The 26,321-nt window shown below is 49.3% G+C and overlaps 1 protein-coding gene across 2 annotated transcripts in view; it reads left to right on the top strand.

The window, feature by feature from the left end:
• The window catches only part of igf2bp1 (insulin like growth factor 2 mRNA binding protein 1), an 80,423-nt gene that overhangs the window by 49,389 nt on the left and 4,713 nt on the right, over positions 1 to 26,321 (top strand). The window contains exons 3-14 of one of the 2 annotated variants that reach the window (XM_033034931.1): positions 6,156 to 6,204; positions 7,361 to 7,412; positions 9,712 to 9,775; positions 10,416 to 10,682; positions 12,720 to 12,854; positions 13,672 to 13,794; positions 15,502 to 15,637; positions 18,903 to 19,019; positions 19,978 to 20,097; positions 22,521 to 22,595; positions 23,473 to 23,604; positions 25,806 to 25,919. In XM_033034931.1, coding sequence (XP_032890822.1) covers positions 6,156 to 6,204; positions 7,361 to 7,412; positions 9,712 to 9,775; positions 10,416 to 10,682; positions 12,720 to 12,854; positions 13,672 to 13,794; positions 15,502 to 15,637; positions 18,903 to 19,019; positions 19,978 to 20,097; positions 22,521 to 22,595; positions 23,473 to 23,604; positions 25,806 to 25,919 — 1,384 coding nt within the window. Of the gene's footprint in view, positions 1 to 6,155; positions 6,205 to 7,360; positions 7,413 to 9,711; positions 9,776 to 10,415; positions 10,683 to 12,719; positions 12,855 to 13,671; positions 13,795 to 15,501; positions 15,638 to 18,896; positions 19,020 to 19,977; positions 20,098 to 22,520; positions 22,596 to 23,472; positions 23,605 to 25,805; positions 25,920 to 26,321 lie in introns of both variants that reach the window. The other variant, XM_033034930.1, reaches the window with a different exon arrangement.

Below are 26,321 nucleotides of genomic sequence, written 5' to 3'. Positions count from 1 at the left end.
AGAGATTCTCAATTGGATTTAGGTCTGGGCTTTGACTGGGCCATTCTAACATGGAAACATAGAAACATAGAAACATAGAAATTAGGTGCAGGAGTAGGCCATTCGGCCCTTCGAGCCTGCACCGCCATTAATATGATCATGGCTGATCATCCAACTCAGTATCCCGTACCTGCCTTCTCTCCATACCCTCTGATCCCCTTAGCCACAAGGGCCACATCTAACTCCCTCTTAAATATAGCCAATGAACTGGCCTCAACTACCCTCTGTGGCAGAGAGTTCCAGAGATTCACCACTCTCTGTGTGAAAAAAGTTTTTCTCATCTCGGTTTTAAAGGATTTCCCCCTTATCCTTAAGCTGTGACCCCTTGTCCTGGACTTCCCTACATCGGGAACAATCTTCCTGCATCTAGCCTGTCCAACCCCTTAAGAATTTTGTAAGTTTCTATAAGATCCCCTCTCAATCTCCTAAATTCTAGAGAGTATAAACCAAGTCTATCCAGTCTTTCTTCATAAGACAGTCCTGACATCCCAGGAATCAGTCTGGTGAACCTTCTCTGCACTCCCTCTATGGCAATGATGTCCTTCCTCAGATTTGGAGACCAAAACTGTACGCAATACTCCAGGTGTGGTCTCACGAAGACCCTGTACAACTGCAGTAGAACCTCCCTGCTCCTATACTCAAATCCTTTTGCTATGAAAGCTAACATACCATTCGCTTTCTTCACTGCCTGCTGCACCTGCATGCCTACTTTCAATGACTGGTGTACCATGACACCCAGGTCTCGCTGCATCTCCCCTTTTCCTAATCGGCCACCATTTAGATAATAGTCTGCTTTCCTGTTTTTGCCACCAAAATGGATAACCTCACATTTATCCACATTATACTGCATCTGCCAAACATTTGCCCACTCACCCAGCCTATCCAAGTCACCTTGCAGTTTCCTAGCATCACAGGTAGGAGACTGCAACTCACAGCTAACACTGCCCCCAAGCTTAGTGTCATCCGCAAACTTGGAGATATTGCCTTCAATTCCCTCATCCAGATCATTAATATATATTGTAAATAGCTGGGGTCCCAGCACTGAGCCTTGCGGTACCCCACCAGTCACTGCCCGCCAGTGCCTAACACATGAATATGCTTTGATGTAAACCATTCCATTGTAGCTCTGGCTGTATGTTTCGGATCGTTGTCCTGCTGGAAGGTGAACCTCCGCCCCAGTCTCAAGTCTTTTGCAGACTCTAACAGGTTTTCTTCCAAAATTGCCCTGTATTTGGCTCCATCCATCTTCCCATCAACTCTGACCAGCTTCCCTGTCCCTGCTGAAGAAAAGCATCCCCACAGCATGATGCTGCCACCACCATGTTTCACAGTGGGGATGGTGTGTTCAGGGTGATGTGCAGTGTTAATTTTCCGCCACACATAGCGTTTTTCATTTAGGCCAAAAACTTCAATTTTGGTCTCATCTGACCAGAGCACCTTCCTTCAGATGTTTGCTGTGCCCCCACATGGCTTGTGGCAAACTGCAAACGGGACTTCTTATGGCTTTTTTTCAACAATGGCTTTCTTCTTGCCACTCTTCCATAAAGGCCTGATTTGTGGAGTGAACGACTAATAGTTGTCCTGTGGACAGATTCTCCCACCTGAGCTGTGGATCTCTGCAGCTCCTCCATGGCTGCTTCTCTGATCAATGCTCTCCTTGCCCGGCCTGTCAGTTTAGGTGGACGGCCATGTCTTGGTAGGTTTGCAGTTGTGCCATACTCTTTCCATTTTCGGATGATGGATTGAACAGTGCTCCGTGAGATGTTCAAAGCTTGGGATATTTTTTTATAACCTAACCCTGCTTTAAACTTCTCCACAACTTTATCCCTGACCTGTCTGGTGTGTTCCTTGGGCTTCATGATGCTGTTTGTTCACTAATGTTCTCTAACAAACCTCTGAGGCCTTCACAGAACAGCTGTATTTATACTGAGATTAGATTACACACAAGTGGACTCTATTTACTAATTAGGCTACTTCTGAAGGCAATTGGTTGCACTGGATTTTATTTAGGGGTATCAGAGTAAAGGGGGCTGAATACTTTTGCACGCCACACTTTTCAGTTTTTTATTTGTAAAAAAATTTGAAAACCATGTATCATTTTCCTTCCACTTCACAATTATGCGCCACTTTGTGTTGGTCTATCACATAAAATCCCAATAAAATACATTTACGTTTGTGGTTGTAACGTGACAAAATGTGGAAAAGTTCAAGGGATATGAATACTTTTGCAAGCCACTGTATATATACACACACACAGAAGTTTATTTCTTATTTATTGTACCGTTTACAGTATACATATTCTGTTGTGCTGCTGCAAGTAAGAATCTTACCCTGACTCTCAGTCTGAAGAAGACTCTCGACTCAAAACATCACCTATTCCTTCTCTCCAGAGATGCTGCCTGACCCCCTGAGTTACTCCAGCACTTTGTGTCTATCTTGGGTCATTCCACAAACCCGCTCTTTCATTGGGAAAAGTTTTCCCTTTCAAGGATTCTCAAATATTCCCAATTTCCCCAACGGATACTTTTGTGCACTTTTGCAACATTTTTCTGCAGGAGAAAAGTTTCATAAAGTTTCACGGCAGGTCTATGTAGCAGGATGAGGGGAAGTGGGACTGGGAATGGGAAATTGGGGGGTAGGATTGGGAACATGAGCTGGGATGGGACCCAGAACAAGAGTAGGAAGGAGAGCAGGAATCAGAATGGGGACCAGAGCTGGAACAGCAGTTAGAACGGGAGCAGAAATGGGAATAGGGATATAATACAATACAATCAGTTTTATTCGTCACATTACACATAATGTGCAGGTGAAATTAATTTGCCAGCCGCGCGCGGTACAATGATAAAGAACACACAAAAACACACTAAAAATTTAACACCAACATCCACCACAGCATTCTTCACTGTGGTGGAAGGCACAAATTTTGACCAGTCCTCCTCCATTTCCCACCGTGGTCGGGCCCTCAACCCTCCGCAGCCGCCCCTGCGGGCGTCCAGATGTGCAGTCAGGTGAGACCTGGAACAAGAGAAGGGGCTGGAGTTAGAATGAGAATAAGAACAGGATCCAGAACAGGAGTAGGAATGAAATCAGGAATGGGAAAAGGGATGGGATGTGGGTCAGGAGTAAGTGGATGTGGAGCGGATGTTTTGATACCACACGGTACGATACAACAGGAGGGAAATGGGTCTGCCATCAGTCATGAAACACAAGATACATGGAGCATGAAATTAAAGTGGCTAGTGGAAAGTCCAGGATTGGGGATGTGCAAAGATTGGGGGGGAGGGGTCAGTCTACCCCACGACAGAAGGGAGAGGTGTTGCACAGTTTGATGGCCACAGGGAAGAAGGATCTCCTGTGGCGTTCTGTGCTGCATCTTGGTGGAACCAGTCTGTTGCTGAAGGTGCTCCTCAGGTTGACCAGTGTGTCATGGAGGGGGTGAGCTGTATTGTCCAAGTGTCCAAGTGGGAGTGGGTGGGAGGGCTGGGGGTGGGTGCAGAGACATAGAAACATAGAAAATAGGTGCAGGAGGCGGCCATTCAGCCCTTCGAGCCAGCACCGCCATTCATTGTGATCATGGCTGATCGTCCCCTCTCAATAACCCGTGCCTGCCTTCTCCCCATATCCCTTGACTCCACTAGCCCCTAGAGCTCTATCTAACTCTCTCTTAAATCCATCCAGTGACTTGGCCTCCACTGCCCTCTGTGGCAGGGAATTCCATAAATTCACAACTCTCTGGGTGAAAAAGTTTTTTCTCACCTCAGTCTTAAATGACCTCTCCTGCATATGGGTGGGAGTGGGTGGGGTGGGTGTGGTGGGTGAGGTGGGTGGGAGTGGGTGGGAGTGGGTGGGTGGGTGTAGTGGGTGGGAGTGGGTGGGAGTGGGTGGGGTGGGTGGAGTTGGTGGGAGTGCGTGGGAGTGGGTGGGGTGGGTGGGAGTGGGTGGGGTGGGGTGGGTGGGAGTGGGTAGGGTGAGTCACGTGAGTCACGTGAACAGCTCTCTGTTCGTTTGAGACTCTCCCTGACCAAAGACATTCCAAGCATTCCCGATTCCTTAATTGTTGCTTCTGGCGGTGCCGAATGCTTTCATTGCACCAGAGTGACAAGCAGCAAACAAAGGGCCCGGCATTCCCAACGGTCTCCATCATTGCCATGCGGGAGATTAAAGAAAACCTCATATAAATGCAAATCTGCCCCTTCCCCACCCCCCCCCCCCCCCCCCCCCCCCCCCCTCGGTACTCACTACTCTTTGGGTAATCGAACATTGCTTGGTTCAAACTAAGGGGAGCCCTGCATCCTCCCACCTCTTACAAGGTAGAGTGGAAACCAGGAACTTGCTCAATACGGGTGTCAGGGGTTAGGGGGAGAAGGCAGGAGAATGGGGTTAGGAGGGAGAGATAGATCAGCCGTGATTGAATGGTGGAGTGACAATCTGCAGAAAGGTCTCGACCCGAAACATCGCCGATTTCTTTTCTCCAGAGATGCTGCCTGACTCGCTGAGTTACTCCAGCATTTTGTGTCTTATCTTGATTATATCCCTGGTGTGACTTGGCCTCATGTTCGGCACAAGCATTGTGGGCCAAAGGGCCTTGTTCCTGTACTGTACTGTTCAATGTTCCATGTTCCTGTGTGTTTGGATGCCTGCGTTGCTGCTGAGAACAAACCAGCAGACGCATATTGGGTTTGGTAGGTGATAATGTGTAAATGTCCCACTGCATACTGGCCATCTTGCAGCTGGATTTTGTCCCTGAATATCTGGCACTGCTGGTCAGGCCAGGGCGAGATAGTCACTCACAAAGGGGTAGAAGTACAAGTAACTTGTGCGGCACGGTGGCGCAGCGGTAGACCCAGGTTCGATCCCGACTATGGGTGCTGTCTGTACGGAGTTTGCACGTTCTCCCCGTGACCGCATGGGTTTTCACCAGGATCTCCGGATTCCTCTCACATTCCAAAGGGGCACAGGTTTGTAGGTTAATTGGCTTTGGTATAAATGTAAGATTGTCCCTAGTGGGTGTAGGATAGTTTTTAGTTTAGTTTAGAGATACTGCGCAGAAACAGGCCCTTTGTCCGCGCCGACCAGCGATCCCCGCACATTAACACTATCCTACACGTACCAGGGACAATTTACACTTCCACCAAGCCAATTAAACTAAATGCCTGAAGGTACACAAAAATGCTGGAGAAACTCAGCGGGTGCAGCAGCATCTATGGAGCGAAGGAAATAGGCGACGTTTCGGGCCGAAACCCTGAAGGAAATAGGCAACGTTTCGGGCCGAAACCCGGAAGGGGTTCGTCCCGAAACGTCGCCTATTTCCTTCGCTCCATAGATGCTGCTGCACCCGCTGAGTTTCTCCAGCATTTTTGTGTACCTTCGATTTTCCAGCATCTGCACAGTTCCTTCTTGGAAACTAAACACCTGTACGTCTTTGGAGTGTGGGAGGGAAACCGGAGATCGAGGAGAAAACCCACGCAGGTCACGGGGAGAACGTACAAACTCCGTACAGACGGCACCCGTAGTCAGGATCGAACCCTAGGTCTCCGGCGCTGCAAGTGCTGTAAGGCAGCAACTCTACCGCTGCTCCACCGTGCCGCCGTTAGTGTGTTGGGGGGGAGATCGCTGGTTGGCGTGGACTCGGTGCGCCAAAGGGGCCCGTTTCCGTGCTGTATGCCTGAATTAAACTAAACACTAACGGGCATTAAAAAGGACATTAGAAGGCTGTGGAGGCTCTCTATGGATATTTTTTAAGGCAGAGAGAGATAAATTCTTGATTAGTACTGTGTTAGGCATTGTGGGGAGAAGGCAGGAGAATGGGGTTAGAAGGGAAAGATAGATCAGCCGTGAATGAATGAATGAATGAATGGTGGAGTTGATTTGATGGGCCGAATGCCCTAATTCTGCTCCCATTACGAATGAACGTATAACATTTGGACGGGTACCACGGGGTAAGTGGGAATGGTGCAGATGAGGCATCTTGGTCGGCATGGGCAGGTTGGGCTGAAGGACCTGTTCCCGTGCCGTATGACTCTATGACTCCATGACTCTCTGTGACAAATGTTCAATCCTTGACCGTCAGAAGCAAGCGGACCGCCAGTTATTGACCCACCCTCTTTCTTCAACAGAAGTCGCAAGATCCAGATCCGGAATATTCCGCCTCATATGCAATGGGAGGTAAGCAACAAAGTCATGTCCGTTCTTTTTAATCCCACTGGCAATTTCCCTCAAAATGTCATTTGCACCCACCCTGGTTCCAGCTCCAGCCCCCAAACCTGGTGCTGTGTTTGAGTTTCCTCTCCCTACATTGACCAGTCACACCATCCCTGGGATAGCACAGAACACTGTGGGCCGAATAGCCTCCGTTCATTTTAACGTGCCGTGTGGATTGCATTCTGTCACCTTGCGCTTGGGCCGCACGGTGGGGCAGCTGTAGAGTTGTTGCCCTACAGCGCCAGAGACCCGGGTTCAATCCTGACTACGGGTGCTGTCTGTACGCAGTTTGTAACTTCTCCCTGTGTCCTGCGTGGGTTTTTATCAGGCATCTCCGGTTTCCTCCCGCTCTCCAAAGACCTCATTGGTGACCCTCGGACTATCCTTCATCAGACGTTACTGGCTTTGCCTTGCACTAAATATTATTCCCATATCATGTATCTGTACACTGTGAATGGCACGATTATAATCATGTATTGTCTTTCCGCTGACTGGATAGCATGTGACAAAAAGCTTTTCACTGTACCTCGGTGCATGTGACAATAAACTAAACTGGACTGAACTGATTTGTAGATTAATTGGCTGGGTATCATTGTAAATTGCCCCTAGTGTGTGTAGAATAATGTTATGGCCCTGTCCCACGGTACGAGTTCATTCCAAGAGCTCTCCCGAGTTTGCCCTGATTCGAACTCGGAGATTTACGGTAATGGCCGCTCGCTCGTTGGTACTCGGGGCATTTTTCAACATGTTGAAAAATCTTCACGAGTCTTCCCGTGCTTACCTGCCGTTAGCGAGTCTTCCCGAGTACCTGCCGTTAGTGCTAAGAGACGTCCCCGAGCTTCGACATACCCGCTACGTTCATTCTCCGTGCTTTAAACTCGGGAGAGCTCTTGGAATGAACTCGTACCGTGGGACAGGGCCATAAGTGTGCGGGGATCGCTGGTCGGCGCGGACTCGGTGGGCTGAGACTTCACCCATTCCTTCCCTCCAGAGATGCTGCCTGTCCCGCTGAGTTACTCCAGCATTTTGTGTCTACCTTCGATTTGAACCAGCAACTGAAGTTCGTTCCTAAACTAAACTTAAGTTCCTGACTATGTGTGTGTGTGTGTGTCTTTGGCAGGTGCTGGATGGTCTGTTAGCACAGCATGGAGCAGTGGAGAGCTGTGAGCAAGGTAGGTGATCCTTTCATTAACGTTTACCTCCACATCTGGCCAGCATCACTTCCAGCCCCCTCCAGTATCACGTGACTCCCAGGCGCTCTGGAAGTGGCATAACATCCAACACACACACAGTGTAAATGCATCTCCCTCGTACCGAGCAAGCAGTTGTGTGCACTTCCATTCTCCTTCCTCGACCTTTCGGGCGGCGCTGTGGCGCAGCGGGTGGAGCTGCTGTCTCGCAGCGCCAGAGACCCGGGTTCGATTTGTGCGGAGTTTGCACGTTTTCCCCGTGACCCGCGACTTACCGAGTAGTTAGCGCCTGGATAGTGTGGACGTGGAGAGGATGTTTACACTAGCGGGAGCTTCTAGGACCAGAGGTCACAGCCTCAGAATAAAATGACGTCCGTCACACAAACAGTCTGAAGAAAGGTCTCAACCTGAAACGTCACTCCAGAGATGCTGCCTGTCCTACTGAGTTGCTCCAGCATGTTGTGTATTTTGTGCTGCATCTGCAGTTCCTTTTTTACACGCTCCCTTCCATCGACTCCATCTACACCTCACGCTGCCTCGGCAAGGCCAGCAGCATCATCAAAGACCAGTCTCACCCTGGTCACTCCCTCTTCTCCCCTCTCCCATCAGGCAAGAGGTACAGAAGTGTGAAAACGCCCACCTCCAGATTCAGGGACAGTTTCTTCTCAGCTGTTCTCAGGCAAATGATCCATCCTACAAACAACTAGAGAGCGGTCCTGAGCTACTATCTACCTCATTGGAGACCCTCGGACTATCTTTAATGGAACTTTACTGGACTTCATCTTTCCTAAAATATTATTCATTATATTCTTTCACAAAATATGAATTCCCTTCATCATGTATCTGTACACTGAGAATGGCTCGATTGTAATCATGTATTGTCTTTCTGCTGACTGGTTAGCACGCAACAAAAACTTATCACTTACACGTGACAATAAACGAAACTAAACAAAACTAGAAAGGAGATGAGGAGAAATTTCTTTAATCAGAAGGTGGTGAATCTGGAATTCATTGCCACAGACGGTTGTGGAGGCCAAGACATTGGGTATTTTTGTGGCAGAGATGGACAGATTCTTGATTAGTCAGGGGTTATGGGGAGAAGGCAGGAGAATGGGGCTGAGCGGGAAAGATAATTGAATGGCTGAGTAGGCTTGATGGGCCGAATGGCCTAATTCTGCCCCTATGAGTTAGGGAGAAGGTTCCGTTCCCAGTTCAGATGTGAGAGGGATACGGAGTCGTGTGCGACGAGGGAGAGAGAGCCCTTTGGCTCGGGCTCAGTCTGACTGCAGCCCATTGAAGTCCGAGCCAAACTCTAACCACAAACCGCGAAGGCCAAGTCAACAGTGTAGCTGGGCCTGGCAGTAGTCCAGTGATGCAGGCTCGTGACCAGAGGGCGGAAGAAAGGTCTACCGTTGATAAGAAATGTGAATGGGTGACAACGCACACGGCACGAGCCTCCGCAACGGGGGGCAGGGGGGGGGGGGGGGGGGGGGAGCGGGTAGGGCCCCACCACCACCTCCTGCTCCTCAGGGGAAAATGTGATGGGAGGGAGAAGGAGGGAGGGAGGGAGAGAGAAGGTAAAGAGGAAGAGAGGGAAGGAGGGGGAGAGGGAGTGAGAGAGGGAGGGAGAAGGATGGGAGTGAGGGTGAGGGAGGAGTGAGGAGAGAGGTGAAGGGAAGGGAGTGGGGAGAACTGAATGAATGTGAGCGGAAGTGAAAGAGGGGAGTGTGAGAGGGAGAGTGGGGTTTGTAGGTGGTGAGTAAGCATGGGGCGAGAGTGGGGGGGAGTGATTAGCGGGAGCGTTGAGTGGCTGGGCTTTGGGTACGGAACGAAGCCGCTTAAACACGGGCAGAATTCCCAGCTCTGACCTGCTCATCCTTCAGCAGGACGAGGGGTGAACCTCATTGCAACTTAGCGAATAGTGAAAGGCCTGGATAGAGTGGATGTGGAGAGGATGTTTCCACTAGTGGGAGAGTCTAGGACCAGAGGTCACAGCCTCAGAATAAAAGGACACACATTTAGAAAGAAGATGAGGAGGAATTTCTTCAGTCAGAGGGTGGTGAATCAGTGGAATTCTTTGCCACAGACGGCTGTGGAGGCCAATGGATATTTTTATGGTGGAGATTGTCAGATTCGTGATTAGTACGGGTGTGGGGGGTTATTGGGAGAAGGCAGGAGAATGGGGTTGAGAGGGAGAGATGGATCAGCCATGATTGAATGGCGGAATAGACTTGATGGGCCGAATGGCCTAATTCTGTTCTTTGTTCTCCTCTCCCGCTAGTGAACACAGAGACGGAGTCGGCAGTGGTGAACGTTACGTACGGGACGAAGGAGCAGGCCAGGCAGTGAGTATTGGCCGCCACAGGGAACCGCAGATGCTGCACTCTGGGCCGAAAAACAACAAAGTGCAGGAGGAACTCAGCGGGTCAGGCAGCATCTGCGGAGAACTTAGACAGGCGACGTTTCGGGTTGGGATCCTTCGTCAGACCGATTGTAGCAGGGAGGGAGAAAGGTGGGAAGAGGGGCGGGGTGCGGGGCGAAGCCTGACGAGTGATGGGTGGATACAGGTGAGGGGGAGGCAGATGGGTGGACAATGGCCAGAGATGGGGCGGAGTCAATAGGGCCTGGGATGGGGAGATGAGGAGATGAGGAGGGGCATGAATTGTGAAGCCAGAGGATGGGATGGAGGTGGAAGGTGCGAGTGGGGGGGGGGGGATGAGGAGGAAGGGGGAGGGGGAAGGGGAGGGGGGAGGGGAGTAAAGGGGGGCAAATGCCAAAGGGGGTGGGAGGAAGTGATAGAGGGGGGAGATTCAGAGGGGTTGGGGAGACTGGTGTAGGGGGTGACTGTGTGGGGGGGGGGGGGAAGATTGAGAGAGGGCTGGGGGGCCAGTGTGATGTGAACAGCAGGACCCTTGAATGGATGAGTTACCTTTGAGCGGTGAGCTGTATCTAACGCCAGCTGCCCTCTCTCCTCTCTCGCCTCAGGGCCATCTCCAAGCTGAATGGCCACCAGCTCGAGAGTTACAGTCTCACCGTCACCTATATCCCGGATGAGCAGGCACCCCAGCAGGGTCCGGAGGGTGGCCGCAGGGGTTTTGGGGGCCGTGGACCCCCCGCGCCGGGCTCCAGCGCCCCCCTCAAGCAGCAGTTCGACATTCCCCTCCGCATCCTGGTGCCCACGCAGTTTGTGGGAGCTATCATCGGCAAGGAAGGAGCGACCATCCGTAACATCACCAAGCAGACCCAGTCCAAGTAAGGTCACGCCGGAGAGGGTTTAGTCTAGTTTAGTTTGAGTTGCTGCCTCACAGCACCGGAGACCCGGGTTCGATCCCGACTACGGGAGCTGTCTGTACGGAGTTTGTACGTTCTCACCGTGACCTGCGTGGGTTTTCCCCGAGATCTCCGGTTTCCTCCCAAACTCCAAAGACGTACAAGTTTGTAGGTTAATTGGCTTGGTATAAGTGTAAATTGTCCCTAGTGTGTGTGGGATAGTGTTAGCGTGCGGGGAGGGATAGTATTAGCGTGCGGGGATCGCTGGTCGGCGCAGACTCGGTGGGCTGAACTACAACTGCAGAAAGATCTCGTTGCTCCTACACCCAACTCCTCTCGTTATGAAGGCCAACATGCCATTACATGCCAAGTTGTACGGATTTTCCGTATTTTGTACGGAAATGCAATAAGAATACTGATGTACGATTTCGCGTTGTTAAATATGGATTTTTTTTAAATCGGCCCGACTTCCTTTTTCATTAACATACCACTCGCCAATGGAAACGTAATAACCCGGTGAAATTGGCTTAAGATCTTGCTGCTTAAAAAATGCAAGGATATAAAAAGTCATACTGCACCTCTAAAAATTATAGCCGATTAAATCTATTAGTATTTTAAATTTCAAGATCTGGACAATTATTTGTGTATGCTTTGATCTGCCTGTCCCGCTCCAGGTTTAAACAGTTTAACACGTGGGAATTTAAACGTAGAGCAGTCGGCTGCAGCGCTATGGGTTCTAAATATATCGCTACCGGCTGGAGCGCTATGTGCTTTAAACATAGCCCTATGGCACCAGTGCTATGGGTCACAGACTGTTCAGGAAAATTCTTGTTTAACAATGAGTCTTTGGGATTCTCTTTCTCAGTGGAAGTTGAGCCTTTGATTATTTTTCAGGCAGTGGTAGAATTCTGGATAAGCCTCTTGGTGAAAGGTTACCAGTGGGATTGCAGTTACATTGGGATTGGCCTTGATTTTACAGAATGGTGGGTGGGCTCAAGGGGGAGAGAGGGAGGGGTGGATAGAGGGAGAGGATGGAGAGAGGGAGAAGGAGGGAGAGAGAGAGGGAAAGGAGAGAGGGAGAATGAGAGGCGGGGAGAGGAGGGAGAGGGAGGGAGGGAATAAGAGAGGGAGGGAGAAAAAAAGGAAGGAGAGAGGGAGGAAGAGAGAGGGAGGGTGGGAGGGAGCGATGGCGAGAGGGATGGAGAGAGGGAGGGAGAGAGGGGGAGGGGAGAGAGAGGGAGGGAGGGAGAGGGAGGCTTCCAAAATGGCTTCTACATCATCATCTGTTGCTAAAAGCAGGAAGCAGCCGTTCAAACAGCAGTATACAAAGAGGTGGCAATGAATGAACTGTCAAGTAAGGCGCGTAGAAGACATGTCAATTGGTAACAAAGTTATGCGTTCTTGTACTCTTACATGGGTATGACCGCACGTAAAAAATAATTTTTTTTCAGCATAATGGCAACGCGTAAAAATTCTGATTTCCTCAGGAAAATACTGATTTTCAGGTACCAGAATACTAAAATGCTCTGACAAAACTTGGCAGCTCTGCTGAAGGGCCTGTTTCCATGCTGTATCGTTAAACTAAACTAAACTAAACTAAAGTAATGTAGTTCAGTTTAGTTTAATTTAATTTAGTTTAGTGTTTGGTTTATTTCAGTTTAATTTAGGTTAGTTCAGTTGGTTGAGGTAACTTTTGATTAGTTTACTTTAGTTGGGTTTCATTTAGATTATTTTAGTTTAATCTAGGTTGGTTTGGCTTAATTTCATTTAGGTATCTGTCTCCCAGGGCCCTTCGGCCCAACTTGCCCATGCCGGCCAACATGCCCTACCTACACTAGGCGAGGCCGGGCGAGGGGGGGGGAGAGAGCGGGAGGGGAGAGTGGGTGTGGAAGAAGGGCAGCAAAGGGCCCAGTGGGGCTAGGGGAGAAGGGAGGCTGAGTGTGGGAGGTGGGAGATGCGTGGGGGAGAGAGGGGGAGCGGTGGGAAGAGACAGTGATGTTCCTGGCTGTTCCTCTGCAGGATCGACGTGCATCGCAAGGAGAATGCGGGGGCAGCCGAGAAACCCATCAGCATCCACTCGACCGCGGAGGGATGTTCAGCTGCCTGCAGGATGATCCTGGACATCATGCAGCAAGAAGCCCAGGCCACCAAGATGTATGTCCCCCGGCAACCGCATGGCAACATTCGCCCCGGCAACCGCATGGCAACCATTCGCCCCGGCAACCGCATGGCAACCAATCACCCCCGCAACAGACACACACACACCACGGCAACTGCACGGCAACCATCACCCCGGCAACCGCACGGCAACCAATCGCCCTAGCGACACACACACACACCCCAGCAACAAACACACGCACACCCCGGCAACGGCACGACAACCATCACCCCGGCAACCGCATGGCAACCAATCGCCCCCGCAACAGACACACACGCACCACGGCAACTGCACGGCAACCATCACCCCGGCAACCGCACGGCAACCAATCACCCTAGCAACACACACACACACCCCAGCAACAAACACGCACACACCCCGGCAACGGCACAACAACCATCACCCCGGCAACCGCACGGCAACCAGTCGCCCCTGCAACAGAGACACACGCACCTCGGCAACTGCACGGCAACCATCACCCCGGCAACCGCATGGCAACCAATCACCCCCCGCAATGAACACACACGCACCCCGGCAACGGCACGGCAACCATCACCCCGGCAACCGCACGGCAACCAATTGCCCTGGCAACACACACACACACACACACACACACACACACACACACACACACACACACACACACACACACACACACACACACACACACACACCGGCAACGGCATGGCAACCATCACCCTGGCAACGCACACACACCCCGACAATGGCATCACACACCCCTCTGACTGCAACACTGATACACCCCTCACTGTAACACTGTAACTTTCTATGTGAATGTTTGTGTTTCTGCAGGGCTGAAGAGGTGCCATTGAAGATCCTGGCTCACAATAACTTTGTCGGCAGGTTGATAGGGAAGGAAGGCAGGAATCTGAAGAAGGTGGAACAGGACACGGAAACAAAAATCACAATCTCTCCGTAAGTGGCTGCCCACTGCCTCCGCCCCGGCCAAAGACTGAGACCTCTACTCTGCACTCTGTCTCTCTCCTTTCACTCTACCCTTTGTACATGAGTTTGGCATAACGTATTTATGTACAATATTGTCAGATTTGTTTGGAAATCACACATGCAAAAGCTTTTCACTGTACCTCAGTACACGTGATGATAATGATCCTAAACCTATTGTTTCAGTTACAGAGAAACCACAGTGACGCATTGGTAGAGACCCGGGTTCGATCCTAACTATGGTTTAGTTTAGTTTGGTTCAGAGATACAGTGCGGAAACAGGCCCTTCGGCCCACCAAGTCCGCGCCGACCAGTGATCCCCGCACACTAACACTATCCTACTCACACTAGGGACAATTTTTACATTTACCAAGACAACTTACCTACAAACCTGTACGTCTTTGGAGTGTGGGAAGAAACCGAAGATCTCGGAGAGCATACAAACTCCGTACAGACAGCACCTGTAGTCGGGATTGAAACCGGGTCTCTGGCGCTGCAAGCACTGTAAGACAACAACTCTGCCACTGCACCACTGTGCCGCCCTTATGGATGCTGTCTATACGGGTCACAGGGACAACGTACAAACCCCAATCAGACAGCATCCGTAGTCAAGATACAACCTGGGTCACTGGCACTGTGCCGCCCCCTGAAGGCATAGCTTTAAGGTGAGAGGGGGAAAACCTCTCACATTTATAGATTTGGATAGATTTAGAGGGATGTTCATCAGTGATAGGAGCAGAATTGGACCATTCGGCCCATCGTCTACTCTGGCATTCAGTCATGGCTGATCTGGATAGACCTGGCTTGTACTCGCTAGAATTTAGAAGATTGAGGGGGGATCTTATAGAAACTTACAAAATTCTTAAGGGGTTGGACAGGCTAGATGCAGGAAGATTGTTCCCGATGTTGGGGAAGTCCAGAACTAGGGGTCACAGTTTAAGGATAGAGGGGAAATCCTTTAGGACCGAGATGAGAAAAACATTTTTTCACACAGAGAGTGGTGAATCTGTGGAATTCTCTGCCACAGAAGGTAGTTGAGGCCACAGTTCATTGGCTATATTTAAGAGGGAGTTAGATGTGGCCCTTGTGGCTAAAGGGATCAGGGGGTATGGAGAGAAGGCAGGTACAGGATACTGAGTTGGATGATCAGCCATGATCATATTGAATGGCGGTGCAGGCTCGAAGGGCCGAATGGCCTACTCCTGCACCTATTTTCTATGTTTCTATCTATCTTTCCCTCAACACCAATCTCCTGCATTGTCCCCATAACCCCTGACACATGGCGCCTCCCCTCACAGTGGGAAGTGTTGATGCTGCTGTTGGGGGGACGTTCATGTTGAATTCTATAATGTATTGTGTCTTTTTTTCTTCTGTTTTATTTTATATGGATGTATGGTGATTTAATTTTTTCTCTCTAAAGCACTTTGGCTTCAACATGATTTGATTTAATAGTGCTATATAAATTAAAATTACTTACTTACTTCCTTACTTACACATGGGCCAAATGCAGGTAAGTGGGACTAGTATAGATGGGACCTTGGTTGGCGTGGGCAAGTTGGGCCGAAGGGCCTGTTTCCACACTGTGTGACATCTATGACCTACACAAAGCAAACTCTTTCCATCATGGTTTTGCAACCTCTTTGTGTGTTTAACTGTCCTGAATTGCGCTTTGTCTGGCAGCTTGCAGGACCTGACTCTCTACAACCCAGAGAGAACTATCACGGTGAAGGGCTCCATCGAGGCTTGTTGCAAAGCCGAGGAAGACATCATGAAGAAAGTTCGGGAAGCATACGAGAATGACATTGCTGCTATGAACGTAAGTGTGAACTGTGAAATATAACATTGCATTTATTCCAATCAAGACACACAGTATAATGCGAAGGAAATAGGCAACGTTTTGGGCCGAAACCCTTCTTCAGATTGAAGAAGGGTTTCGGCCCGAAACGTTGCCTATTTCCTTCGCTGCATAGATGCTGCTGCACCTGCTGAGTTTCTCCAGCTTTTTTGTGTACCTTCGATTTTCCAGCATCGGCAGTTCCTTCTTGAACAGACAGTATAATGCCCCTGTCCCACTTAGGAAACATGAACGGAAACCTCTGGAGACTTTGCGCCCCACCCAAGGTTTCCGTGCGGTTCCCAGAGGTTTTTGTCAGTCTCCCTGTTGCCGGAGGTAAGACCTTCCACTACCTGCAACCTCCGGCAACCACCTGCAACCTCCGGCAACCACCTTCAACTAGCATCGCAACCGGCTTTGACTAAAAAAGTACCGATTTTTAAAACGGCAACCTATTTATAGTCGCGGCCGGTTTTGAATTTTTTGAAATAATCGCCGGAACATAGAAGAAGCGGAAACCACTTTCGACCATTAGGGAGACTGACAAAAACCTCCGGGAACCGCACGGAAACCTTGGGTGGGGCGCAAAGTCTCCAGAGGTTTCCGTTCAGGTTTCCTAAGTGGGACAGGGGCATAAATGCTGGAGCAACTCAGTGGGACGGGCAGCATCTCTGGATAGAAGGAATCGGTGATGTTTCGGGTCGAGGCCCTTCTTCGGACTGAAGAACTGTCTCAACCCAAAATGTCATTCATTCTCTCTCTCCAGAGATGCCTGATAACATTACTCAATTGTATCAATCCATGTTTCAATAGTGGATTTAATAGTGTTGCAATATTGTGCATGCTATTGTTACTGATGCTGCATGAAGTAGTTTCCCTATAGAGCCAAATCTGGTTGCAATATTGCCATATGTTACTCCACCATTTTGTGTCTAAGAAAGAACTGCGGATGCTGGAAAAATCTGACCCGAAATGTCACCTATTCCGTCGCTCCATAGACGTTGCCTTACCCGCTGAGTTTCTCCAGCATTTTTTCTTGTCTCCCCACCATTTTGTGTCTATCTTCGGTGTAAACTAGTATCCGTTGTTCCTTCCTACACATTGCTTTCACTCAAATGGGCGGAGAAATGGCAGATGGAGTTTAATCTGAGTGGGTGTGAGGGTGGTTGAATGTAAGGACAAAATGCCTGATTAATGGCGTGATCATTTAACAGTATTAATGTACGGAGGGATCTTGTGGTCCACAGCTCTCTGACAGTAGCAAGATTCAAGATTCAAGAGAGTTTATTGTCATGTGTCCCAGATAGGACAATAAAATTCTTGCTTTGCTTCAGCACAACAGAATATTGTAGGCATGAATATAGAAGAGATCAGTGTGTCCATATACCATAGGTAGACAAAATTGCTGGAGAAACTCAGCGGGGTGCAGCAGCATCTATGGAGCGAAGGAATATAGGCAATGTTTCGGGCCGAAACCCTTCTTCATATACCATTATATAAATATATACACAACTAGTATAGATGGAGTGGTAAAGAAGGCAGATGGTATGCTTGCCTTCATCGGTCTCGGCATCGAGTACAAGAGTCAGGAAGTCATTGAGCCCGGCACGGTGGCGCAGCGGTAGAGTTGCTGCTTTACAGCGCCAGAGAATTGTGTTTGATCCTGACTACGGGTGCTGCCTGGACAGAGTTTCTACATTCTCTCTGTGAGCGCGTGGGTATTCTCCGGGTGCTCCAGTTTCCTCCCACACTCCTAAGAGACATACAGGTTAATTGGCTTGGGTAAAAATTGTAAATTGTCCCTCGTGTGTAGGGGGTGATCGTGGAGTGTTAGTGTACGGGGTGTTCGTTGGACAGCGGGGACTCAGTGGGCTGAAGGGCCTGTTTCTACGCTGTATCTCTAAGCTAAACTAAACTCTAGACGTGCAGGTTTGTAGGTTAATTGACTTTGCTATATTTTCTCTAGTGTGTTGTATAGAACTAAAGTGTACATGTGATCGATCGCTGGCCGGCACGGAGTGGGCCGAAGGGTCTAATTCCACACTGTATCTCTACACTAAACTTCCCTCTCCTCCCACCTCTGCTCATTTCTGTCTCACTCCCTGTCTCCTTATGTGATGTTTCTGTCATGCCAGAAGTGATAGTAGAATTAGGCCATTTGGCCCATCAAATCTACTCTGCCATTCAATCATGGCTGATCTATATCTCCCTCCTCACTCCATTCTCCTGCCTTCTCCCCATAGCCCCTGATACCCGTACTAATCAAGAATAATATCTATCTACTGTATTGCGTACAGTATTTGGTCTCCTAATCTGAGGAAAGACATTCTTGCCATAGAGGGAGTACAGAGAAGGTTCACCAGACTGATTCCTGGGATGTCAGGACTTTCATATGAAGAAAGACTGGATAGACTTGGCTTGTACATGCTAGAATTTAGAAGATTGAGGGGGGATCTTATAGAAACTTACAAAATTCTTAAGGGGTTGGACAGGCTAGATGCAGGAAGATTGTTCCCGATGTTGGGGAAGTCCAGAACAAGGGGTCACAGTTTAAGGATAAGGTAGAAATCTTTTAGGACCGAGATGAGAAAAACATTTTTCACACAGAGAGGGGTGAATCTCTGGAATTCTCTGCCACAGAAGGTAGTTGAGGCCAGTTCATTGGCTATATTTAAGAGGGAGTTAGATGTGGCCCTTGTGGCTAAAGGTATCAGGGGGTATGGAGAGAAGGCAGGTACAGCATACTGAGCTGGATGATCAGCCATGATCATATTGAATGGCGATGCAGGCTCGAAGGGCTGAATGGCCTACTCCTGCACCTAATTTCTATGTTTCTATGTTTCTATGCCTTAAAAATATCAATTGGCAGCCTCCACAGCCTTCTGTGGCAAAGTACTGCAGATTCACCACCCTCTGACTAAAGAAATTCCAGCACATTATTCCTCGGATATGGTGCCCAAAACTGCTCACAATATTCCAAATGTGGCCCGATCAGCGCCTTATCAGCGTTACACCCCTGTTTTTGTATCCCAGCCCTCTTGAAATAAATGCCAGCATTGCGTTTGTTTTCTTTACCGCCGATTCGACTTGCAGATTAACTTTTTGAGTCCCTGTTTGAGTATTGAGTTTCGTCTATTGTACTGAGGAGCGGTGTGAGGCTTTTGTTGCATGCTAACCAGTCAGCGGGAAGACTGTACATGATGAAGTTCTTGAGTTGATTTGAACTGGTGCTTTCTCTCAGCTACAGGCGAATCTGATTCCAGGGCTAAACCTGAACGCTCTTGGCCTGTTCCCACCATCATCCTCCACCGTGCCTCCGCACCCTATAGGTGTGGCACCAGCGACGCCGTACGGCCCCTACATGGTGAGTGGCTCAGGGGGTTCAATGGGGCCGGGGTGGGACTGGGGCGCTGTTGGGGGTCAGGTGTACCCCGGATGTTCGACAAGGAGCAAAAGATCAAAACAGGTGTCGTTGGTTACGGGGAGAAGGCAGGAGAATGGGGTTAGGAGGGAGAGAGAGATCAGCCATGATTGAATGGTGGAGTAGACCTGACGGGCCGAATGGCCTAATACCACTCCTATCACCTACGATCCTATGAAAATCTTATTTAAAATGGAAGCATTTGAAGTAAGACTTCACTGCGACTCGACCTACGAAAAATTTGAATTTCTGGAAAATAATTTCATAGCAAAAATGAGACACAAGGAACTGCAGTTTTTATTTTGAGTTTGAGTCTGAGTGCAGTTAATTGTCACGTGTACCGAGGTACAATGATAAGCTTTTGTTGCGAGCTAACCAGTCAGTGGAAAGATAAGTCAATGTCCATATCACTAGTGTGTAAACTACCCAAGCGAAATATAAGATGCTGTTCCTCCAATTTGCACTGGGCCTCAGTCTGGCAATGGAGGAGGCCCAGGACAGAAAGGTCAGTGTAGGAATGGGAGGGGGAGTTAAAGTGTTGAGCAACCGGGAGATCAGGTAGGTTTAGGCAGACTGAGCGGAGGTGTTCAGCAAAACAATCGCCGAGCCTGCGCTTGGTCTCGCCGATATATAGGGAGTCCACACCAGGAATAGCAGATACAGTAGATGAGGTTGGAGGAGGTGCAAGTGAACCTCTGCCTCACCAGAAAGGACAGTGGGGAGGAGGAGGTATGGATGGAGTCGAGGGAGGAAGTATGTATACTTAGCTCAGCGGGGGCTGATTGTCTGAGCCTGCCTTCGGAGTGTGTGTGTGTGTGTGTGTGTGTGTGTGTGTGTGTGTGTGTGTGTGTGTGTGTGTGTGTGGACGGACTGGCTTACGTTGCATGTTTGATTCCTGCAGCAAACCTCAGATCCAGAGACGGTGCATGTGTTCATCCCAGCCCAGGCCGTCGGAGCCATTATCGGCAAGAAAGGACAGCACATCAAACAGCTGTCCCGGTACGCTGAAGCCTCCATCAAGGTGAGCTCACCATTTTAATTATGAATATTGTATGAATCTTTGATTTCTCAAACTTCAGGTAGTCCCGGCAGTCCCCCTGAAGAAGGGTCTCGACCCGAAACGTCACCCATTCCTTCTCTCCAGAGATGCTGCCTGTCCCGCTGAGTTACTCCAGCATGTCTCTAGTTGGTGATAGGACAGTTCAGTTGCCTGATAACAGCTGGGAAGAAACTATCCCTGAATCTGTAGGTGTGCGTTTTCACACTTCAGTACCTCTTCTGTGATGGGAGAGGGGAGAAGAGGGAGTTCATGTTCAGAAGCGATAGGAGCAGAATTAGGCCATTCGGCCCATCAAGTCTATTCAACCATTCAACCATATCTCAACCCCATTCTCCTGCCTTCTCCCCATAACCCCTGACACCTGCACTAATCAACTAATCTATCTATCTCTGCCTTAATAATATCTATTGACTTGGCCTCCACAACCTCTTGTGGCAATGAATTCCACAGATTCACCACCCTCTGACTAAATAAATTCCTCCTCATCTCCTTCCTAAAGGAATGCCCTTTAATTCTGAGGCTGTGACCTAGACTCTCCCTGGTCATAGACTCTCCCACTAGTGGAAACATCCTCCCCACATCCACTCTCTCCAGGCCTCAGAGTGACCAGGGTGAGACTGGTCCCTGTGCATGCTGGTGGCCTTGCTGAGGATGGAGTCTCATTGTTCCGTTGTCGGTACATAGAATACAGAGGAGTACAGCACAGGAACAGGCCGTTCGGCCCACAGCATCTGTGCCGAACATGATGCCAAGAAAAAACAAACCTCATATGGCTGACAATTATTAAACGCCCCTGATTCTCTCTCTTGTCTCTTATTCCCCCCCCTCACTATTTTGTATTCGTGTTGTTGGGCTTTTGTCTCTTACTCATCGATGGCCTGCAGTTGAGACTCCCAAGTGCACAGTTCCCCACTCACCTGAGATAGACACAAAAAGCTAGAGTAACTCAGTGGGTCAGGTAGAATCATTGGAGAAAAGGAATCGGTGATGTTTTGGGTCAAGACCCTTCTTCAGAAGACTGAAACGTCGCCTATTCCTTTTCTCCAGTGATGCTGTCTGACCCGCTGAGTTACTCCAACATTTTGTGTCTGTCTTAGGTTTAAACCAGCATCTGCAGTTGCTTCCAACATTCACCTGTCTGTGCAGATGAAGTTCCTGTGATCCCACTCCCCCCCTAGTGGCCTGTTGAATAATAGCAACTCAGCGGCCCAAACTGGGGAGCGTTCTGCTTCTTTAAGATACCTGCTCTGAGCCAGGAAGTAAAGGGCAAATGTCAGGTTGAATATCAGGAACAGTTTCTTCCCCGCTGTCATCAGGCTTCTGAATGGTCCTTCCATATGCTAGGCTACTGTCTGATTCACCTCTACCCCATTGCCGACATTGGACTTTGTCTCTGACCCACCGAATCCGAATGCCGACCACCGATCACTCCGTACACTAACACTATCCTACAAACTGGGGACAATCTACAAATGTTACCAAAGCCAATTAACCTACAAACATGCACATCTTTGGAGTGTGGGAGGAAACCGAAGCACCCGGAGAAAACACACTGGGTCACAGGGAGAACATTATTTGCTGATTTACAAAAACTAAACGCGGAGTGCTGGAGTAACTCAGCGGGTCAGGCACCATTTCTGGAGAACATGGATAAGTTGGCACGGGGGCACAGAGGTAGAGTCGCTGCTTTACAGACCCGGTTCGAGCCTGACTACGAGTGCTGTCTGTACGGAGTTTGCATGTTCTCTCTGTGACTGCGTGGGTTTTCTCCGGGTGCTCCGGTCTCCTCCCACATCCCAAAAACGGAAGGTTTGTAGGTTAATTGGCCTGGTATAAATGTAAATTGTCCCTAGTGTGTATGGGATAGTGTTAGTGTGTGTGGATTGCTGGTCGGCACAGACTTGGTGGGTTGAAGGGCCTGTTTCCGCACTGTATCTTTAAACTAAACTAAACTAGACTAAAGGAAAGTAATTTAAATTAAATTAAACTAAGCTAAATTAAAGTAATGTAGTTTAGTTTAGTTCAGTTTAGTTTAGTTTGGTTTAGTTTAATTTAATTTAGTTTAGTTAGTGTTTGGTTTGGTTTATTTCAGTTTAATTTAGGTTCATTTAGATTAATTTAGTTTTGACCCCTGTAAACTGACCGTGGTATGAAGGGAGTGGATGAAAAAGTGGGATAGCATTGAACCAGTGTGAATGGGCGATCGATGGCTGGTATGGACTCGGTGGGCCTGTTGGGCCTGTTTCCGCACTGTATCTCTAAAACTAAACTAATTATTGGTGTGAGCATCTAACTAAGCATCAGTGTTGAGAGTGACACAGGAAGGCTTGGTCTCTCCCCCCAAACTCACAGCCGGTGTAACATTGCAACGTTTCCCCTTGTAGATCGCTCCTGCAGAAAGCCCGGACACAAAACAGCGCATGGTGATCATCACAGGACTACCTGAGGCCCAGTTTAAGGTAAGAAGAGGCGGCCGGGCCAGGGAGAGTGAATAGTGAAAGGCCAGGATGTGGCGGATGCAGAGAGCATGTTCCCGCTAGTGGGAGAGTCTAGGACCAGAACTTCAGAATAGCTTTAGAAAGGAGATGAGGAGGGATTTCTTTGGTCAGAAGGTGGTGAATCTGTTGAATTAATTGCCACAGATGGTGGAGGCCAAGTCAATGATTGATAGAATCTTGATTAGTGCGGGTGTCAGGGGTTATGACTCTTCCAATGGGCTAGCACAGGTGGATGGGCCCAATGCCTCCCTCCACCATTCTAAAGGCCCTGGGCTGTTGTTTGTGTTCTACCCACAAACACTTCACTTTCAGCCCTGTTGTAAATCAATTTGCACATGGAGTATCTTCCTTGTTCTCCATCCCTCTGTCCCATCCTTCCTCTCTCCCCATTGACTCCATCTACACCTCATGTTGCCTCGGCAAGGCCAGCAGCGTAATCAAGGACCAGTCGCAACCCCGGCCACTCCCTCTTCTCCCCTCTCCCATCGGGCAAGAGGTACAGAAGTGTGAAAGCGCACGCCTCCAGATTCAGGGACAGTTTCTTCTCAGCTGTTATCAGTCAACTGAACCATCCTACCACAACCAGAGAGCAGTGCTGAACTATTATCTTTGTTATGGGTGACCCTTGGACTATCTTTGATCGGACTTTGCTGGCTTTACCTTGCACTGAACGTTATTCCATTATCATGTATCTGTACACTGTGAATGGCCCGATTGTAATCATGTATTGCGTTTCTGCTGACTGGTTAGCACGCAACAGAGGCTTTTCACTGTACCTCGGTACACGTGACAATAAACTAAACTGAACTCAAAATGTCTCTCTCATCTCCACCCAAAGGTTCAGGGGCGTATCCACGGGAAGCTGAAGGAGGAAAACTTCTTTGGACCCAAGGAAGAAGTCAAGTTGGAGACACATATTAAAGTCGCGGCCTCAGCAGCCGGGAGAGTGATTGGCAAAGGGGGCAAAACTGTAAGTAGTGATTCAACATGGAGGAAGGAACGGCAGATGTTGTTTTACACCGAAGATAGACACAAGATGCTGCAGTATTCAGAATTAAAGGGCGTTCTTTCAGGAAGGAGATGAGGAGGAATTTCTTTTATCAGCGGGTGGTGAATTTGCGGAATTCTTTGCCACAGAAGGCTGTGGAGGCCAAGTCAATGGATACTTTTAAGGCAGAGATAGATAGATTCTTGATTGGTGCGGGTGTCAGAGGTTATGAGGAGAAGGCAGGAGAATTGGCTTAGGAGGGAGAAATAGATCAGCCACGATTGAATGACGAAGTAGACTTAGGCTGATGGGCCTAATTCTGCTCCTATTACTTATGAGCTTGTGATTAACTCAGCTGGACAGGAAGTCTCTTTGGAGAAAAGGAATGGGTGACGCTTCGGGTCGAGACCCTTCTTCAGACTGAGTCTGAACAAAGGTCTTGACCAAAAACGTCAGCCATTCCTTCTCTCCAGCAATGATTCAACGATACTTTATCATTCGCTTGTGGTTCTCTGTCTTGTGTAACAGAGGGGGGATTAAAATAAAAGCTCATTCTCCACTTTGTTCACTCATCGGATCCGGGCGTCACTGACAAGGCCAGTGTTCACCGTTCATCCATCGCTGCCTTTATAGATAGAATCATAGACAATAGGTGCAGGAGTAGGCCATTCAGCCCTTCGAGCCAGCACCGCCATTCACTATGATCATGGCTGATCATCCAGAATCAGTACCCCATTCCTGCTTTCTCCCCACATCCCTTGATTCCGTTAGCTCCAAGAGCTAAATCTCACTCCCTCTTGAAACATCCGGTGAATGGGCCTCCACTGCCCTCTGTGGCAGAGAATTCCACATATTTACAACTCTCTGGGTGATAACGTTTTTTCGACATATCAGTCCGAAATGGCTTACCCCTTATTCTTCAACTGTGACCCCTGGTTCTGGACTTCGCCAACATCAAGAACATTTGTCCTGCATCCTGCCTGTCCAATCCCTTAAGAATTTTATATATGTTTACAAAAGGGTGCGGAAACAGGCCCTTTGGCCTAACGAGCCCGCGCCGACCAGCGATCACCCCGTACCCTAGCACTATCCTACACATACTAGGGACAATTTACAATTTTACAGAAGCCAATTAACCTATAAAGCTACACATCTTTGCAGCATGGGGCGAAGTTGTACACTATACTGCTGTGCCAGTGTGCCGCCTAATGCTGCATTTATACAACTCAAATCATTAATGGCAGCGGCAGAGTTGCTGCCTCACAGCGCCACAGACCCGGGTTCGATCTTGACTACGGGTGCTGTCTGTACGGAGTTTGTACGTTCTCCCCGTGACCATGTGGGTTTTCTCCGGGTGCTCCGGTTTCCTCCCACACTCCAAAGACGTACATGTTTGTAGGTTAATTGGCTTCATCAAATTGCCCCTAGTGTGAAGAACTGTGCAAGTGTACGGGGTGATCACTGGTCAGTGTGGATTCTGTGGGCCGAAGGGCCTGTTGCCATGCTGAACTGTATTTCTAAAGTCTAAAGGAACAGATGGTGCTGAACGACTGTTAGCTAATGTGCTTCCAGTATCTGCGTCCGACACCTTTCATGAACTTCGGCCAAACCTCTGCTGGTGGAAAGAAAAACTCATCACTCCACAGTCTCACCCCTGACCACTACGCCACAGAGTGCTGGAGTAACTCAGTGGGTTGGGCAGCATCTGTGGAGAGCATAGATGGTGACGTTTCGGGTCGGGACCCTTCATCAATAATCAGTCAGAAAAAAGGTGCCAACCCGAAACTTCACCCTTAGACGTTAGATTTCAGGGTTTAGAGATACTGCGCGCCAACCAGCCCCCTTGGCCTACTTATGTCATCTGACAAGGAATGAAGAATAAGACCAATTCAAAGCAAAAAATAAACCTGGCATTTTAATTTAATGCTGGAGAACCTAAATGAGTAAACCAGGACATAAGGAAGCAGTTCCAATGATGTTTTGGTTCCCCCGTGTTAACGATTCAATAACTACAGCAGTTCAGAACCTGTATATCTCTGGAGGCTAAAGTCTAAAGGTCAGGCAGCATCTGTGAGGACCATGGACAGGTGATGTTTCGGGACGGGACCGGTCTTCACGTTTTGCGGGGGAGCTGCGAGCCGCCGCTCGGTGCGAGCTTCCACAGCGTTGTGCGTGTGTTGCAGGTGAACGAGCTGCAGAACCTGTCAAGTGCGGAGGTGGTGGTTCCTCGCGACCAGGTGCCCGACGAGAACGACCAGGTCGTGGTCAAGATCATCGGACACTTCTACGCCAGTCAGGTGGGTGTGCCACCCCCCTCTGCCTCGACCCGCTGGTACCCGACCCACTTTCCACTGGTACTTGACCCACTGCCCACTGGTACTCGATCCACTACCCACTGGTACTCGACCCACTGCCCACTGGTACCCGATCCACTGCCCACTGGTACTCGACCCACTGCCCACTGGTACCCGATCCACTGCCCACTGGTACTCGACCCACTGCCCACTGGTACTAGACCCACTGCCCACTGGTACTCGACCCACTGCCCACTGGTACTTGACCCACTGCCCACTGGTACCCGACCCACTGCCCACTGGTACTAGACCCACTGCCTCCCTCCATGATCCCCATCCCTCACCCCCACCTCCCCCTACCCTGGGACTCTCCGCTGATGTCCCCACCTCTCACCCCCCTCCCCA

This window comes from Amblyraja radiata, chromosome 16 (genome assembly GCF_010909765.2).
Source record: "Amblyraja radiata isolate CabotCenter1 chromosome 16, sAmbRad1.1.pri, whole genome shotgun sequence".
Classification (NCBI taxonomy): domain Eukaryota; kingdom Metazoa; phylum Chordata; class Chondrichthyes; order Rajiformes; family Rajidae; genus Amblyraja; species Amblyraja radiata.
This window is presented reverse-complemented; position numbering and strand designations above follow the sequence as displayed.